The 15,895-nt window shown below is 36.5% G+C and overlaps 2 protein-coding genes and 1 long non-coding RNA gene across 3 annotated transcripts; 1 reads left to right on the top strand and 2 right to left on the bottom strand.

Moving 5' to 3' along the window:
• Positions 1 to 4,341: 4,341 nt before the first annotated feature.
• Positions 4,342 to 6,786, bottom strand: LOC133860537 (uncharacterized). The gene is made up of 2 exons (XM_062296124.1): positions 6,031 to 6,786; positions 4,342 to 5,694 (listed from the first exon to the last, which is right to left on the bottom strand). The coding sequence occupies exons 1-2, from the start codon at positions 6,784 to 6,786 to the stop codon at positions 4,342 to 4,344; spliced, it is 2,109 nt and encodes a 702-aa protein (XP_062152108.1).
• A 314-nt stretch (positions 6,787 to 7,100) lies between these two features.
• Positions 7,101 to 8,511, bottom strand: LOC133871952 (uncharacterized). Its single transcript, XR_009900906.1, has 3 exons — positions 8,481 to 8,511; positions 8,272 to 8,358; positions 7,101 to 7,132 (listed from the first exon to the last, which is right to left on the bottom strand). It is a non-coding gene; the product is annotated as an uncharacterized LOC133871952 (long non-coding RNA).
• A 3,697-nt stretch (positions 8,512 to 12,208) lies between these two features.
• On the top strand, positions 12,209 to 15,830 carry LOC133883041 (small ribosomal subunit protein bS1c). Its single transcript, XM_062322224.1, has 7 exons — positions 12,209 to 12,578; positions 13,318 to 13,593; positions 13,960 to 14,040; positions 14,556 to 14,837; positions 14,926 to 15,036; positions 15,344 to 15,430; positions 15,596 to 15,830. The coding sequence occupies exons 1-7, from the start codon at positions 12,279 to 12,281 to the stop codon at positions 15,698 to 15,700; spliced, it is 1,242 nt and encodes a 413-aa protein (XP_062178208.1). The 5' UTR covers positions 12,209 to 12,278; the 3' UTR covers positions 15,701 to 15,830.
• The last annotated feature ends 65 nt before the right edge of the window (positions 15,831 to 15,895 follow it).

Genomic DNA, 15,895 nt, shown 5'->3' with positions numbered 1-15,895 from the left:
AGAGAGCGGCAGAGAGAGATAGGGAGAGAGCGAGAGAGAGAGAGAGAGAGAGAGACATAGAGATACAGAGAGGGATACACAGAGAGGGAAAGAGAGAGAGAGAGAGAGAGAGAGAGAGAGAGAGAGAGAGAGAGAAAAAGATAGAGAGGAAGAGAGATAGAGAGAGAAAGGTAGAGAGAGAGAGAGACCGAGAACCGAACAGAGAGAGGTGGAGAGAGGGCGTCTCACCGTCGGAAAGGGCGGATGCGCGGTGGCCGGAAGTTGTCCGGTGCGGCTGTGACGGAGAGCGAGAGAGAGAGAGAGGGAGAGAGAGAGAGACCGAGAACTGAGCAGAGAGAGGTGGAGAGAGGGCGTCTCACCGGCGGGAAGGGCTGATGTGCGGTGGCCGGAAGCTAGCCGGTGCGGCTGTGACGGAGAGAGAGAGAGAGAGAATCCAGATCGGAAATGGGTAGCTTCCTGCTACCCATTTCTGATATATATATATATATATATATATATATATATATATATATATATATATATAATCTATTATTATATTATTATATTATTTGAATTTTAAAAATTATATATATATATATATACACACATACATAAGCCAGCATTTCTCCTGCGCAACTGTCCCAATTCGGGACGTGTATTTAAATACACGTCCCAAATTGTTAAAATTCTATTTAATAAAAAAAATTATATTTGAAAAAAAATAACAGTTTGACACGCGTATTTAATACGCGTGTCTAATTGTTGAAATTCTATTTAATAATAAAAAAAATTATATTTGGAAAAAAATAACAGTTTGACACGTGTATTAAATACACGTGTCCAATTGGACACGTGTATTGAATACGCGTGTCTAATTGTTGAAATTCTATTTTTTAATACACGTGTCCAATTGGACGCGTGTATTTAATACGCGTGTCCAATTATTGAAATTCTATTTAATTAAAAAAAATTATATTTGGAAAAAAATAACAATTTGCCACGTGTATTTAATACACGTGTCAAATTGGACACATGTATTTAATACACGTGTCAATTTGTGACGGCTGTACAATTAGACCCGTGTCTCCAAAGACACGTGTCAAATTGGACGCGTGTCTACAGTAACGGGTACTGTAGACACGCGTCAAAATGTTTGTATTTTTGTAGTGTTAATTAACCCATTAACTTAACTACTTTCTCAAGCTCCAACTTTCAAGCCATCATTCACAAATATCATGATGTAAAAAAACAAAACTCACTCACAAATCACAAATTCACAACATAACAAATTGACAATAATTCGATCTTCTTTCACACATTTTTTTTAAAAGGTAAAAAACTTTCTTAATTTCAAATATCACTTTAGTTAAACATATATTATTATCAACACAAATTACCATTCGAACAATTGACACAATCACTCTCACTGTTCTTTCTCACGAATCACGAGTTAGTGGAGACCGAAGTGTACTGTGAGTCTGTGTAATAGTCACGAATCATGAGTGACGACTGACGAGCACGAGTCATGAGTGGATCACAAGGCTTTTGAATTTTTTCCTCTTTTAAGTTTTCTCATTTTAGTCGGTTTGGTAATAGTTATTGCTCCTCTTTTGAGTCTTTTCTCTTGTCTCTAGAGTCTTCTTCCAAGTTAATTCCAACTGACAGACGGAGAGTTTTAGCCTTTAGGCTTCCAAGTTTCCAACTTTTCAAAATACATTCTTGAATCTTCCTCTTCTATTTCCAGTTTCAAACTCAAGTTCAGCCACTCGCAAGTTCCGAGTTTTTATTTTTAATTTTTTTTTTCTCCTGAGCAGCTCCCCCATTCACGTTTTCTTCTTTAGCTTTTTTTCAGATTTTTTTTTTGGTCAAGAAATTTGGGGGGAGCCATGGCCCTACCGGCCCCCCCTTAATTCCCATACTTCGCACCCATCTCAATACAAACCTGTTAAATCGCAAGCTTCACCCAAGGCTGATCCCAATAAGCAATATACTGCAACAATAAAATAGAATAGATTAATCTGCATGCCCCAATAATTTTGCGTGAACTTTTTGTAGTGGGAAAGAGGAACTACAAAAGTCTAAAGTCGAAAATAAATATATATATATATATATATATATATATATATATATATATATATATATATATATATATATATATATATATATATATGTTCTACGTACGTGGAGACCATTCCTGTCAATCTGTCATATTACTGTATCATTGAGGGATAGAGATCGAGGGTACTGTATGATTGAGGTGAAGAAATTCTACGTAAAACACCAAAGTTTTTCACCATATAATATAAGCTAGCATCATCCCATCTCTGTTTTTTTTTTTTTTTCCAATTTATTTCCGTCCAATTGAAACCAAGTAAGCTTGAAATAGCTAGTATTGATGGTTAAATTTTCTAGAAGCCTCAAAGAATTTTTTATAGCTTTTTTACCCAATAGAACGTTATATGAACTTACTTTAGTTAATTTTTCAGGTCAAAACTGGCATAAAAATTCAAATAATAGGATTAAGTTATAATTTTTCTTTATAAGGATTTCAAATAGAGCAGCTCCCTACATCTACAAGCAGGGGTGAGTCAGAATTTTAATTTACAAGGGGACAAGATTAAAAGATAGAGTTGATAAAAAACAATATAATAATAATAATTGATTAAAAATATTAAATAATACAAGTAACTAAATAAATAAGCAATTCAATGAAACTGCAATTTTATATTTCATACAGGATTAAAGGATCTATTGGTGAATTTGCTAGATCTACCTTGACATGAGTTTGTTTAGGATTTGGCTGGGGTTCAATAAAATTATTATTCCCCATAATTTTATGTAACTACAATTATATATTTCATACAGTTAAATAACATATCTCTCTCTCTCTCTCTCTATATATATATATATATAGAACTCCAAAAATCATATGATCATGCATGTATATTTTTTCCTTTCAAAAATAACATAAATACTTAAAGTATAATTGCTTATCATAATGGGCTCACCAAAGCTCAAAACATTCAAGGTTCACGACACGAGTGCCCAAAAAACCATGGACCCATCAGTTTGAGCCCAATTTTTATTGCTTCCATGGCCGGCATACCAGATTTGACCCAAAAAAAAATGGTAAATGTCTTCAATAACAAAAATATCCTTCATAAAATAAAAATTAAAAAATTTAAAATTTCTATTAAAAAAAATTAAAACTTTAAAACAAAAATGAAAAACCAGTGGTATTTTTTTTTTTTAAAAAAAAAAATAATAAATAAATAAATTATTGGAAGTATTTTTGTCTTATTGAAGAAAAAAAATAAGACATTGACAATTTTTTTGGTAGTTTGGCGACATTATCCATAGGGGTGGGCAAAATCCGACCCGTCCGGCCCTCAAAGTCCGGTTTTTAGGCTTAAATTTGTGGTTTCAGGTACAATCTTGGCAAAACGTGACACGCGCGCGTGCCCCGGGGCGGGCCGGGGGGGGGGGGGGGGGGGGGGGGGGGGTCGTGGGTATACAATTTCTAAAACCCAAGATACCTGCCCCACCCCGCACACTTAACCTGAAAGACCTCAAAAATAAAAAACCCTAAAATTTTAAACAAACCTATCTCTACATGCGCCTCTCACCCAGAGGTTGAAGATGTTGTGAACAAACAAGAGGAGACTGAGAATGACTTTACGCAAGAGAAGCTACGGTTCACTCGACTCTCAAACCTACCTCTACCTGCGCCGCGCACACCCTCTATGCCTCTTGTCCCTCTGTAGATTAAAATCTTGAGTCCCTTCCCATGTTCTTACTTCACTACGATAGTTTTCAGAGTGACTTATCTCACGTTCTTCCACTTTTCATTTGTGCCCTCTGCTTGATATTCAAGGCTCATGCGGTGCCAGCAGTAGTTATGAAAATCACTCAGGTAGCATGGAAGTGGTGTGGGATAGAATCTTGTGCCAATAGTTAGATGAGCTCGAGTCGATAGGTTAGTATGCTGGTTATATGGGCTTGTTGACCCGTAAGTCCAATAATTATTCTTAATTTCCTTGACAATTTGTGTAGTTAGGAGCAGGGGCGGAACCAGGATTTTTAATAAGGGGGGACGGCTGGACGAACTTATATAAATAAATAATTACATACGTACATAAATACATGTAGTTTTTCTCTATGTGTGTGTTTGTATGTGTTTATGTAAAATAAAAAATATAAAAACCTTAAATTTAATTATATATTAAATTGTAAGTCATTACTGTATACAAAAGTTACATGTCATAGAAAAGAAAACTTTCCTTTGAAATACACAAGTTTCCTATTTTTCTATAGACATATACAAAAAACAAAGATCCCAAAAAACATAGCTTCTCCTTCAAATTATGCTCGACGACGATTGCTGATGGAATAAAATTTATCCATTATCATCTCTGAAGTGAAATTCTTAGCAATTTCTTTCTCAATATAAACTACCATATGGTCTGCAAGAAACTCATCTTCCATTTTACTACGTAATCTAGTTTTTATAAGTTTCATGGCAGAAAAAGCTCGTTCTGTAGTTGCAGTTGAAACAGGGAGAGTCAACACTAGGCGAATCAACCTGTCAATCAAAGGATAGATCTTTGACTTTCCCGAATCTGCCAATCCTCTGCATAACTCAGATAATGTAGACATATTTTGAAAATCTGAATGCTTTGGTACATCAAGCTTATAATGCTCCAATTGAAATTTCAAACAGAATCTTTCTTGCTTGTTGAAATCTTTAGGATAAAACTTCTCAGCTAATTTGCATATATCATCAATCTTAAATGATTTGTATGCATCTTTTGGGCTTAAAGCAACGCTAAGAGTGAGGAGTTCTACAGCCTGCTCACCAAATCTATTTTTCAATTCTTGTAATTGAAAGTCTATTGCAGCAGTAAATATATCAACTCTAAAATGATGCTCAACTGTTGTCAAAGACCCTTCATCTTGACGACGAGATCGACCTCGAGCTCTACTGTAATGAGCATTCATATCAGGAATATCAATATCATTTTCTTCACAAAATGATTTAACAGTAGCAAGCAAAGGCTCCCACCCATCTTCTCTCCTCTGTTGAATGAGTAATTGTGTCGTTGAAACTTGACTCATGGCATTTAAAATGTCTATAGATTTTTGTTGCAAAGTTTGACACAACATATTAGTGAGTCCCATAATATCATTCATCAAATGCAATATGAAAACAAATTCAAATGATGTTAATACCATGTAAGCCGCTTCAGCATCACCACGTTGAGAATAATTAGCTCCCTCCTTGGAGATATTGTTGATAACTGAGCAAGTTGCACCAAACATTCTTATCAAACTGTAAATAGATTGATAATGAGATGACCATCGAGTATCTCCAGGTCGTTGCAAAGTACCAATTTGATTTGCACCCTTTCCAGTTTCAATTTTATTAGAAACAATCAAACTTTCAATTTCAGCAGCTTGAGCAGATTGTAATTCATCATGACGTTTAGAAGAACCACCAACAATATTGATAATAGAAGCCAACTGAATAAAGAACTGATGAATATGCTTGGCTTCTCTAGATGCTGCAACTAAAGCTAATTGTAGTTTATGAGCCATGCAATGCACATAATATGCATAGGGACAATCCCTCAAAAATAAAGCTTGTAACCCATTCCATTCACCACGCATATTACTACCTCCATCATATCCTTGACCTCGAATATTTTCAATTTGAAGGTTGTAACGAGAAAGAACAGCACATATATTCTTTTTTAAAGTTGATTCAGTAGTATCATTAACATGCACGACATGAAAGAATCGCTCTTTTATAAAGCCATCTTTATCAACAAACCTCAGAATAATGGCCATTTGCTCCCTTTTTGACTCATCCCGAGCTTCATCAACGAGAATGCAAAATTTGGCATCCCCAATTTCTTTTCGAATCACATCCCGCACTTTATTTGCAATGATATGCAGAATTTCCTTTTGAATTTTGGGTGATGTATACTTCGCATTCTTTGGAGCATTCTCCAAGACAAGTCCAGAAACATCATCATTATAAGTTGCTAGGAGCTTTATCAATTCAATGAAGTTACCTTGATTTTTTGAGTCAGAGCTTTCATCATAACCTCTAAAGGCACATGCTTGGAATGCTAGCCATTGAACACTATCTACCGAGGTTTTGAGCCGCAACCGATTATTCTCTGTTTCTTGTGATGTTTGTTTTTCAATTAACTTGTCAATATGCCGTGACTGATTCATTAGATCCTCACAACATTTCACAGCATTTTTATGTGGTGAATTTGGATCTTTTCCCACGTGTCCCATTAAAGAACTATTCATTGTGTCGCTCGCCTTTTTCCAATTGTTAAAGCCTTTCACAATAAATGCATCTGATCCTGGACGGCCTGTTGATTTCTTAGCAAAAACATAGCATTGAAGACAAAATATGGCATCCTTTGACTTCGAGTACTCCAACCAAGTTGAGTATGTGTTGAACCAAGAAGCTTGAAATCGGCGACGATTATTACCCTTTCCTGAAACTGGATATTCCAAAAGTATGGGTTGACATGGACCGGCGTTAATATAAGCACGTCGCATTTTATCTTGTAAGTTTATGGGAAATTCCCATATTTGCCGACGTAATCCTGGATCACATTGAAAAATAGTAGCATCCATTTCTTCAGGTTGAATTCTTGGACATTTGGAGGGACGCTCATCGGTCACTAAAGCTTCAATTTCTATTGCTAGAGGTGTATCAGTATTGACTGTTGAGTGACTCTCATCTTTTTTCTTAAAGAACGAATCAAGTGTTTTTGGCTTGCCCATATTTTTCTTAACTTTAAGAAAAATTTATGGATCAAGAATTAACCTGAAAAATTTCTAGAAGTATAAGATTTTTGTTAGAATTTCATTATAGTTTTTATTACTACTAACAAGTGATATTTATTTTAGTTTTTATTACCACTAACAATAAAAAAGATTGTATAATTTTTTTACATCAAAGTACCAATTCGATTCGAAATTATAATTTCAAATTTTCACGATATCACAAACACACAATAATATAAACTACTAGTAAAATAAACTAAGCACAATTTATAGGGTCAAAGAAAAAGAGTACCTTCAAGGGTAGAATCTTTCTCTTGTTCAGCAATCTCAACACAGCCTACACCTACACAACAACAAAATCTTTCCATTAGATTAAATTCCACAAAACTTTGGATCAAATACAAATAATCCCAATTTGATAAGATCAAAATGTAGTTCTTTAGGGTACTTTCTAATGGTGGATGCATACCTCTAAAGTTGAATCACTTCAAAATTCATGTGTTTTTCTTTATATATTTTATACTTTATTTTTATTTTAACAATATATATATGGTTCAACCAATGAATAGAAATATATTGGTCCATAAATTTAATGTTTTCAAATTGTGCCTATCACTCATTCTTAATGAGGAACATGTTTTTTTTTTAAGGAAATTCCTCCGTGTGTTTTGGATATTGTGACTGTTGAGCATTGTACTTAATTGATTTATATATATGAGATGCTTGACTGTTTAAAAAAAAAAACTTGCAAATTCTTAATTGTGTAGGTTTAGATTTAGTGTAAATGAGAAATAAGTTAAAATTGGATAATATATAAGTGAAATTGTCATATTTAATTGATTTATAGAAATGGCAGAGGCAGTTCTTTCTGCTCTTGTTCAGGTGATATTTGAAAATTTGTCTTGTCAGATTTTTGAAGAGTATGGTATTGGTATGTTACATGGAACTAAAAAGGAGATGAGAAAGCTTCAGAGCGTGTTGTCAACAATCCAAGCCGTCCTTGAGGATGCAGAAGATCAGCAAGTACTGGATAAGGCAGTGAAGGATTGGTTGATAAAGCTCAAAGACATTGCTTATGATGCAGATGACTTGTTGGATGAGTACATATCAGAAGCTTCACAACGCAAACTGGAGTTCCATGATCATGTGGATATCCAAGGTTGCATGACCAATGAGGTACGCTACTTCTGTTCTCAATCAAATCTGATTCTATCTAGTTATAGAGTGAAGAGAGCGTTGGAGAACATAATGGATAGATTAAATACAATAGCAGATGAGAGGTTCAAATTTCATTTGAAAGATAAGTTTCTTGATTATAGCAGATGAGAGGTTCAAATTGCATTTGAAAGATAAGTTAACTACAACTCTACAAGAACAAGAGGAATAATCCTTTTCAACCCAGAATACGTTTAAGTTTAAATACACAAAAATAAGAAAAGAAAGCAAAAAAACAGAGGAAGATCCGAAGATGTTTGTTCTTACCAGTTACCAGGACTGAAACTCTGAAAGTCTGAAATTATCCATGGCATTGGTTGATATTTGATAAGTGATAACTAAGTAACTTGTTAACTACAAGAACAAGAGAAATAATCCTTTTCAACTCAGAATACTTTTAAATTTAAATACACAAAAATAAGAAAAGAAGCAAAAATACAGAGGAAGATCCAAATATGTTTGTTCTTACTTCTTACCTCAGATTATTCTTCCTAAATCTTCCAGACTTCCAGTTCTTCGAGAATCGAAACCTCATGGGCCGCCCTCGATCAATGACTTCCACTGCGAGTCTGCGAGACGCCGAGACCCACCGTGGCTTTCTCGGAGTTGAGGACTCGAGGACGACGAGGAGTCACCGTCGGCGTCGAGCGTCAGTTTTTGGGGAGGAGAGACGACGAGGCGGACGAGCTGAAGTTGCTGCTCACGCTCAGCCTGCTCCCACTGTGGTCCGAGTCCGATGTACCCAGAACAGGGATTTCCAACACTGTCAAATTGTCAATACAACTCTTGGGGACAATTGGTCATCGACTCATCATCGCCTGACTCGCCTGTTTTCTTGATTAGGTGATTGCAGTCTTTGCAGACGTGCTGGTGCAGTGGTGCAGGCTTCACAGGCTGATTAGTTGATTGCAGACGTGCTGGTGCAGGCTTCCCACTTCCCAGGTTGATTTGTGACTTGCGAGCTCAGTCACAGTAAAAAAAAGGAAACTAGGTTTGGATTTTGGTTAGAACCTAACGGTACAAATCAAGGATATTTTTGGCTTTTCAAAATAAAAGAGGGGTCAAAACATATAAAAAAAATTTAGGGGGGACAAATTTAGATATTTTAGGGGGACAAATTTAAAAATTTAAAAATTTTTAAGGGAATTTTAAAATTTTTGGGGGGACATTCGTCCCCCCCAGCATACATGTGCGTCCGCCACTGGTTAGGAGGTAGTTTTGAAAGGAGTATGCAAACTTTTTCATAATTATAAGAACAATAATAAATAAATAAATAAAATAAAAAAGGTACTTACAATTCAAAATAGTGTAACATTAATGTCAATCTCTTGCATAAAATATTATTTTCATTTAGGTTTTTAAGGGTTAATTCCTTTTCTAGCTACCTTAATTTGAGGAATTAAATACTCTCCTCTTTGTATTCTATATCCTTATCTTGTGCATGTACACGTGTGCGTATATAGCAAGTAAAAGTTTGCATTTGCCCAGACAAAAAAAAAAAAAAAAAAGTTTGCATTTAATTTGATATTAGTACTCAGTAACACAATCAGGTCTTTAATTTTTTTATTTTTTATTTTTTTTGACATGTCCACACAATAGGGAGAGGAGGATTCAAAATAGTAACTTCCACTTCATGAGGTGTGGTTCCCAGCCGATAATACAATTAGGTCATTAATTAGCCGAAACAAATTAACAAACAAAGAATAAAATAAAATGTGGTCCATAATCCTCTTTTTTTTCTTTTTTCTTTTTTTCCTCCTATTCAAACATGGGAGAGGGGGAGGGGATCAAACTACAAACCAATCGAACCACAATGGAAAAGGCAGCAAAATACAATCACAAACAAGTAACAGTAGGCAATGGTAATCATCTATGATTTCAGAAAAATCATAAACGAGCCAGGCCTTTCCTGGGGCCGCACTATGCGGTTTTAAATGGCAAAAGGACTCAAAGAGCCCCAACCAAGAAAAACAACAACCACCGGAGGATGGATGTTGCTGAAAAACCACTACCAAAGACCGTAGAGGATCCGTTGGTGAAGAACGAAACCCAGCAATAATCTCCTCTAACAGATCAGCTTTCAAAGGAACTGTGAGATTATAACCCAAACCATAGAACAAAAGCAACAAAACACAAATAAAAGTACAAAAAGAACCCACAAAAATGTGGGAAAACAACAGAAATACAACAAAACACTAGCAGCAGCGACGAAGGAGAAGCTCGCACGGAGATGGACGACCTGCTACGCGTCGGCGCGTGAAACTCACACGCTAGCGAGTAAGATCTACTCCCCGGGCGCGTGCAGGAGACGCTCCGGGGCGTGCAAGCCGGATGGAGACGAGATCGGTGTCGGATGGAAGCGGTGAAGCCGAGGAGCACGGTGGTATGGTGCGTTTGAGGGTGGGACTTCCAGAAATTGACAGATCTGAGTTTGAGAAACCCAAATCCAAAAATTTCAAGAAGAAGTCGGATCTACCAAAGGGAACAATTGAGGGAAGCAAAATCCGAGAAGACGGTGGAAGAGGAGCCGATGAAGCTATTATTGAAAGGGAAAACCTCAAAAGAGGTAGATAAGGCCTCAAAAGAGACAGGTAGGGCCTTCAATGAGGCAGGTGGAGCCTCGGAGGAGACTGGAAAGGGAGGGGGGGGAAGGAAAATGGAAGAGAGGAGGAAAGGGGAGGAGGAGGTCGTGAAGAGCACAACCTCCTCTTCGGTAGCCATGACCAACAGAGAAGTTTGCTTTAGGAATAGGAGAGAGAACGGAGAACTTTTTTACACAAGTTAGATTATATATTTTCCAAGTTCTCTTCTTTTCAGAAAAGATGTGGTCCATAATCCCTAGCCTAAATGAAAATAATAATAATTTTTTAGACATGTTCACACAAGAGAGGGGAAGGAGATTCGAACTAGTGACCTTATGCAAGAGATTGACATTAATGTTACACTACTTTTAATTGTAAGTAGCTTTTTATTTATTTATTTTTTATCATTGTTATAATTATGAAAAAGTATACATATTTCCTTCAAAATACCTCTCAATTATACAAATTGTGAAGGGGATTGGGGATATTAATTGTTAGACTTACGCGCCAACATGCCCATATAACCAACATACTAACCTACCAAGCCAGGATCACCTAACCATTAGCACACAAGATTCCATCATACATCACTTTCACGCTACCTGAGCAATTTTCATAACCACCGCATGAGCCTCGAATATCAAGTAGAGGGCACAATAAAAAGTGGAAGAACGTGAGATAAGCTACTCTGAAGACCATCATAGTGGAGTAATTAGTGGTGAGCAGTTGAGTGCATGTCATTATAAAAGGTAACTCAAAACTAGCTAGGTAGAGGGTACTTTTGTCTCCGTCCAAAAATCTATCATAGTTTTATTTTGAGCCATTTTCTTAAATACATACTAACTTAAAAATCACAATTATCCCCCGCCGGACTACACCGGCAAGTTTCATTGTGTACTTTTCTCCTCTTTTACATGTACTTTCGATTGATATTCCGATGAAAATTGTAATGACATATACTAATTTGTGGGCTTCCAAAACTTTTACTTGAAAAAATAAAACAAACAAACCAAAAAAACAGAAGAAAGTTGTCTTAAACAGATGAACAATGATAAATTCGTATTCTTTTAATATCGACCTTCAAAATTGTTTTTGAGACTTACCAAGAATGCGTTTGACATTATGATTTTGCATACTAAAAGTATAATTTTAAACTAAATTACAAAAAAATATATTATTTGCGAGTGCATACTTTAAAATTTGCAATTTAAAAACGCAGAGAAAAATGGAGTATATCTTTTAAAAATGAATAATTTTGAAGGCTAAATTATAATTTTAAATGTCAAATAACAATTTTAACAAATAATTTTATTTTTAAAAATAATTTTTTTAAATTGTAATCCCAAACGTCTTTCCAATTTCATTACTTCAATTTGTGACACGTTTTATCGTCTTAGCACCTACTATCGCCTTAACAAGCTATGACTTAAAAAATTGTTTTCGAGCCTATTACAGCGATTACTTTTGGTCCTTACAACTTCTGATTTGCAACAGCCAACGGGGTTAAGAAAACTCTACATTGTATCGCCTTAGAAAAACTACAACTGCCTTAACAAGTTTATAACCATGGGCCCCGTTGAAGAAGCCTATCTAAGGTCTTCATCCATTTCATTTTCTTTATCTTATCCGACCCAACAAACACAGACACAAAAAGCTTATTCCACAGAGGGAGAGAGAGAGAGAGAGAGAGCCATGGCTTCTTTGGCTCAGCAATTCACAGGCCTGAGATGCCCACCACTCTCTTCGTCGCGACTCTCGAAGCCCTTCTTCTCTTCAAAACAGACCCAGAAAGCCACTGTGCAGCCCCCCATTGTCTCAGCAGCAGTGGCAATCTCAAACGCACAGACCAAAGATAGGGCCAAGCTCAAACAACTCTTCGAAGAAGCCTACGAACGCTGTCGTATTGACCCTACAGAAGGCGTTTCCTTCACTCTCGAGACCTTCCATGACGCTCTCGAGAAGTACGACTTCAATTCTGAGCTTGGGACCAAGGTTGGTTGGCCACACTTTTTATGTCCCTGAGTTTTTTCGATGCTTCTTTGAAATTGTGAATGGGAAATAGGTCTAGAGTGAGAGCTTGTTTCTGGGTATGAGCTAGAGTGAGGGATTATCAATGAGGGTTATGTGAAATTTGTATTTGTCAAAGTCAGGCATGCAAGGAATCGTGGTTTCTTGTGAGTTTCCCAGATGGGTGTGAGCTAAAATGAGGAACTTTATGTTAGTTTTTGTGCTATTTGATATTGGGTATGTGTGATTGGATTCACATTGAGTGCTGGCGGCTGCTGATGAGTTTGATATTACAAAATAGTTTGATGGGAAAAAGGATGAGTTTGTTTTGCTACAAATTTCAATTAAGAAGAGAACAATGGTTTTTCAATTTTTTTAAATTAAATTTAAAATCTTATGCTTCCATTGGGTTTCTGTAGGAAGGGTTCTGCTTTTCCTGAATTATGTGCTAAAATGATTTATTTCTTCCAAGTTTGTTAGTTTGGCGAGGATAAGGTTGGCATTAATTTTTCTTTTAAAAGAAAATAGGATAAGGCTTTCATGACATTGATTTATGAAAGAGAATTTTTCTTATGAGATGCAGAAGAAACCTGTTGCCTATTACTTTTGTTATTTGATTGTATTTCGTTCTTTTCATGGATAATTGCATTTGTATAAACAAGTGCACAGATACATGCACAAAAGGACGATTAGCTTGATGAGTTATATGGATATTTTCTCTCAGGTCAAAGGAATCGTGTTCAGTACAGATAATAATGGTGCACTAGTTGACATTACTGCAAAGTCTTCAGCATACTTGCCCGTCCAAGAGGCATGCATTCACAAATTAAAACATGTGGAAGAAGCAGGCATAGTTACTGGTTTGAAAGAGGAGTTTGTAATTATTGGTGAAAATGAAGCTGATGATAGCTTGATCCTGAGCTTAAGAAATATCCAATATGAACTTGCATGGGAAAGATGTAGACAGCTTCAAGCTGAGGATGTTGTCATCAAGGGTAAGGTGGGAATTTGCGCACCAAGAATTTTGCTTCTGTTCTAGGTCTTCTTTTGTCTGGAATATTAGTATGTGATCCTTGTCCAGTATTTTCATTGAGGCAATGAGTTTTATGCCAAGCAGCTTGAGTATTGTTTGTGTAGTGTTGCCGGTCAAGTGCTTTCTTGTACCTTCATAAAGTCTAAAGAATCAGTTGAGGAAGTTCTTGCTATAAAATCCTTCTTTTTTGTCACCTGGTCTAGGTCTTTCATGAATTCAATTATTCATGCATTGTTGGAACTTTGTGCTGTTCAAGTAACTGCTCGATTATTTCCTTTTTATCCTATTATCTTTCTTTATTTTTAAAATTTAATTCCTGGAATCTATATGCAGGTAGTTGGTGCAAATAAAGGTGGAGTGGTGGCTTTGTTGGAAGGCCTTAGAGGGTTTGTTCCTTTTTCACAGATATCATCGGTTAGTTCTTAAACATGGGTTGCACGTTCCAAGGCTCAATTTAATAGCTCCTCATAGTAATTATATGAAGAAAAAAAAAAGGTTTACAGGTGAAAAAGAATTAAGAGTTGGAAGTGGTGGTCGAGGTCGAGGTCGAGGTCAGGATGAACTGGCTGTACTATTGGCCACCCTTAAGTGTGTATCAAATGATGATAAAAGCAACAACTATAATTACTTCCTAACAAAGTATGCAAGATACTTATTGATGTCATGTTGAGAAGTTCCTTCCACACTAACTTTTCAAAAAAAAAAAAAAAAGGCTCCTTCCACACTAGTTTTAGATTAGGTAATTATTGTACCCAACATTATCTATTTGATTGGATTTTATCTTGTATAACTAAGAGAATAAGTTCACCATCCCAACATATTTTCTTTCTTCCGACATACATCTGTTCTATACTAAGCTTCATAATTGATATACGATAAAGTTCCAATTATTTGTAACCCAAATTTTATGCTCCTTGTAAATGTATTAGAAATCAACCGCAGAAGAGCTTCTTGATAAGGAGCTTCCACTGAAGTTTGTGGAGGTTGATGAGGAACAATCGAGGCTTGTCCTAAGCAACCGGAAAGCCATGGCTGATAGCCAGGCACAACTAGGAATTGGATCGGTGGTTATTGGAACTGTGCAGAGCCTAAAACCATATGGTGCCTTCATTGACATTGGTGGAATCAATGGCCTTCTTCATGTCAGTCAGATCAGTCATGATCGTGTCTCAGATATTGCGACGGTACTTCAACCTGGTGATACTCTTAAGGTATGTCCATAATGTAAGTTCTTGGCGGAGATTATGCTACTCTATGGAGACGAACACTAACACTTCTAAACTAATTCTCTTGGTGTAGGTCATGATACTGAGCCATGACCGTGAGAGAGGCCGAGTAAGTCTTTCTACCAAGAAGTTAGAACCTACTCCTGGAGACATGATTCGCAATCCAAAGCTTGTTTTTGAGAAGGTATTTTCTGAAAAATGATCCCAAACCTCACTACCAATTTCTTTAATGATTATATGGTAAATTCTAGTGTTAGAGGTTAATCCTGTCTTTTGGTCATGTTCCTGCAAGAATTACCCATTCCAGTGCCTATGAGAACTTTTAGTGTGACTAATATCTTGTAGTTTCAGAGGACAGAGGAAAGCACCAAAACGAAGTTGTTTAGCTCATGCTTCCCTTTTTTCTGATACATGAATTATTTCTGTCTTGCTCCCAAGCATATTAAAATTAGAGAGAAATTATAGTAATGTTTCTGATTCTGGTCTGACAGGCCGAGGAAATGGCTCAGACATTCAGGCAGAGGATTGCTCAAGCTGAAGCTATGGCTCGTGCAGACATGCTTAGATTCCAGCCGGAGGTACTTGTTTAGTTATATATCCTTAGAGATTTGCCTTTGTGCATGAACCAACAGTCCTGAAGATCAGGGTCCAAGGGCTGGGATGGATTCTCTGTTTTGTTTTTGAATAAGAGTGTCTGTTCCTTTTGGTGAGCCTAAATGTGCAAATACTCTTCTCATTTGCAGAGTGGACTGACCCTCAGCTCCGACGGAATCTTGGGTCCGCTTACTTCAGACTTGCCGGCAGAGGGTCTTGATCTGAGTGATGTTCCTTCAGCTGTAGAATCATGATTGAGACTAGCATAGCTTTTCCTCCTTTTTGTATGCTCCTATGTTAATTGGCTTGTAAAATTATTATCAAAACCTTTGGGGTCCGCCTCTGGCCTAAATATATTGATTCCTCAAATTTTATTGGTGATCACATTGCCTTTTAACTTTTTTCTTTTCCTTTTCACAAAACTTTCCTCTGTGATCTTGTCAGAAACA

Source organism: Alnus glutinosa, chromosome 1 (assembly GCF_958979055.1).
Source record: "Alnus glutinosa chromosome 1, dhAlnGlut1.1, whole genome shotgun sequence".
In the NCBI taxonomy this organism is placed as follows: Eukaryota; Viridiplantae; Streptophyta; class Magnoliopsida; order Fagales; family Betulaceae; genus Alnus; species Alnus glutinosa.
This window is presented reverse-complemented; position numbering and strand designations above follow the sequence as displayed.

Coding starts and splice junctions, on each gene's coding strand:
- LOC133860537 (XM_062296124.1), bottom strand. CDS start 6,786: ATGGGCAAGCCAAAAACACTTGATTCGTTCTTTAAGAAAAAAGATGAG. Junction 5,695..6,030: donor ACTTCATTGAATTGATAAAG/CTCCTAGCAACT, acceptor TCTCGTTACAAC/CTTCAAATTGAAAATATTCG.
- LOC133883041 (XM_062322224.1), top strand. CDS start 12,279: ATGGCTTCTTTGGCTCAGCAATTCACAGGCCTGAGATGCCCACCACTC. Junction 14,838..14,925: donor AACCTGGTGATACTCTTAAG/GTATGTCCATAA, acceptor CTCTTGGTGTAG/GTCATGATACTGAGCCATGA. Junction 15,431..15,595: donor TGCTTAGATTCCAGCCGGAG/GTACTTGTTTAG, acceptor TCTCATTTGCAG/AGTGGACTGACCCTCAGCTC.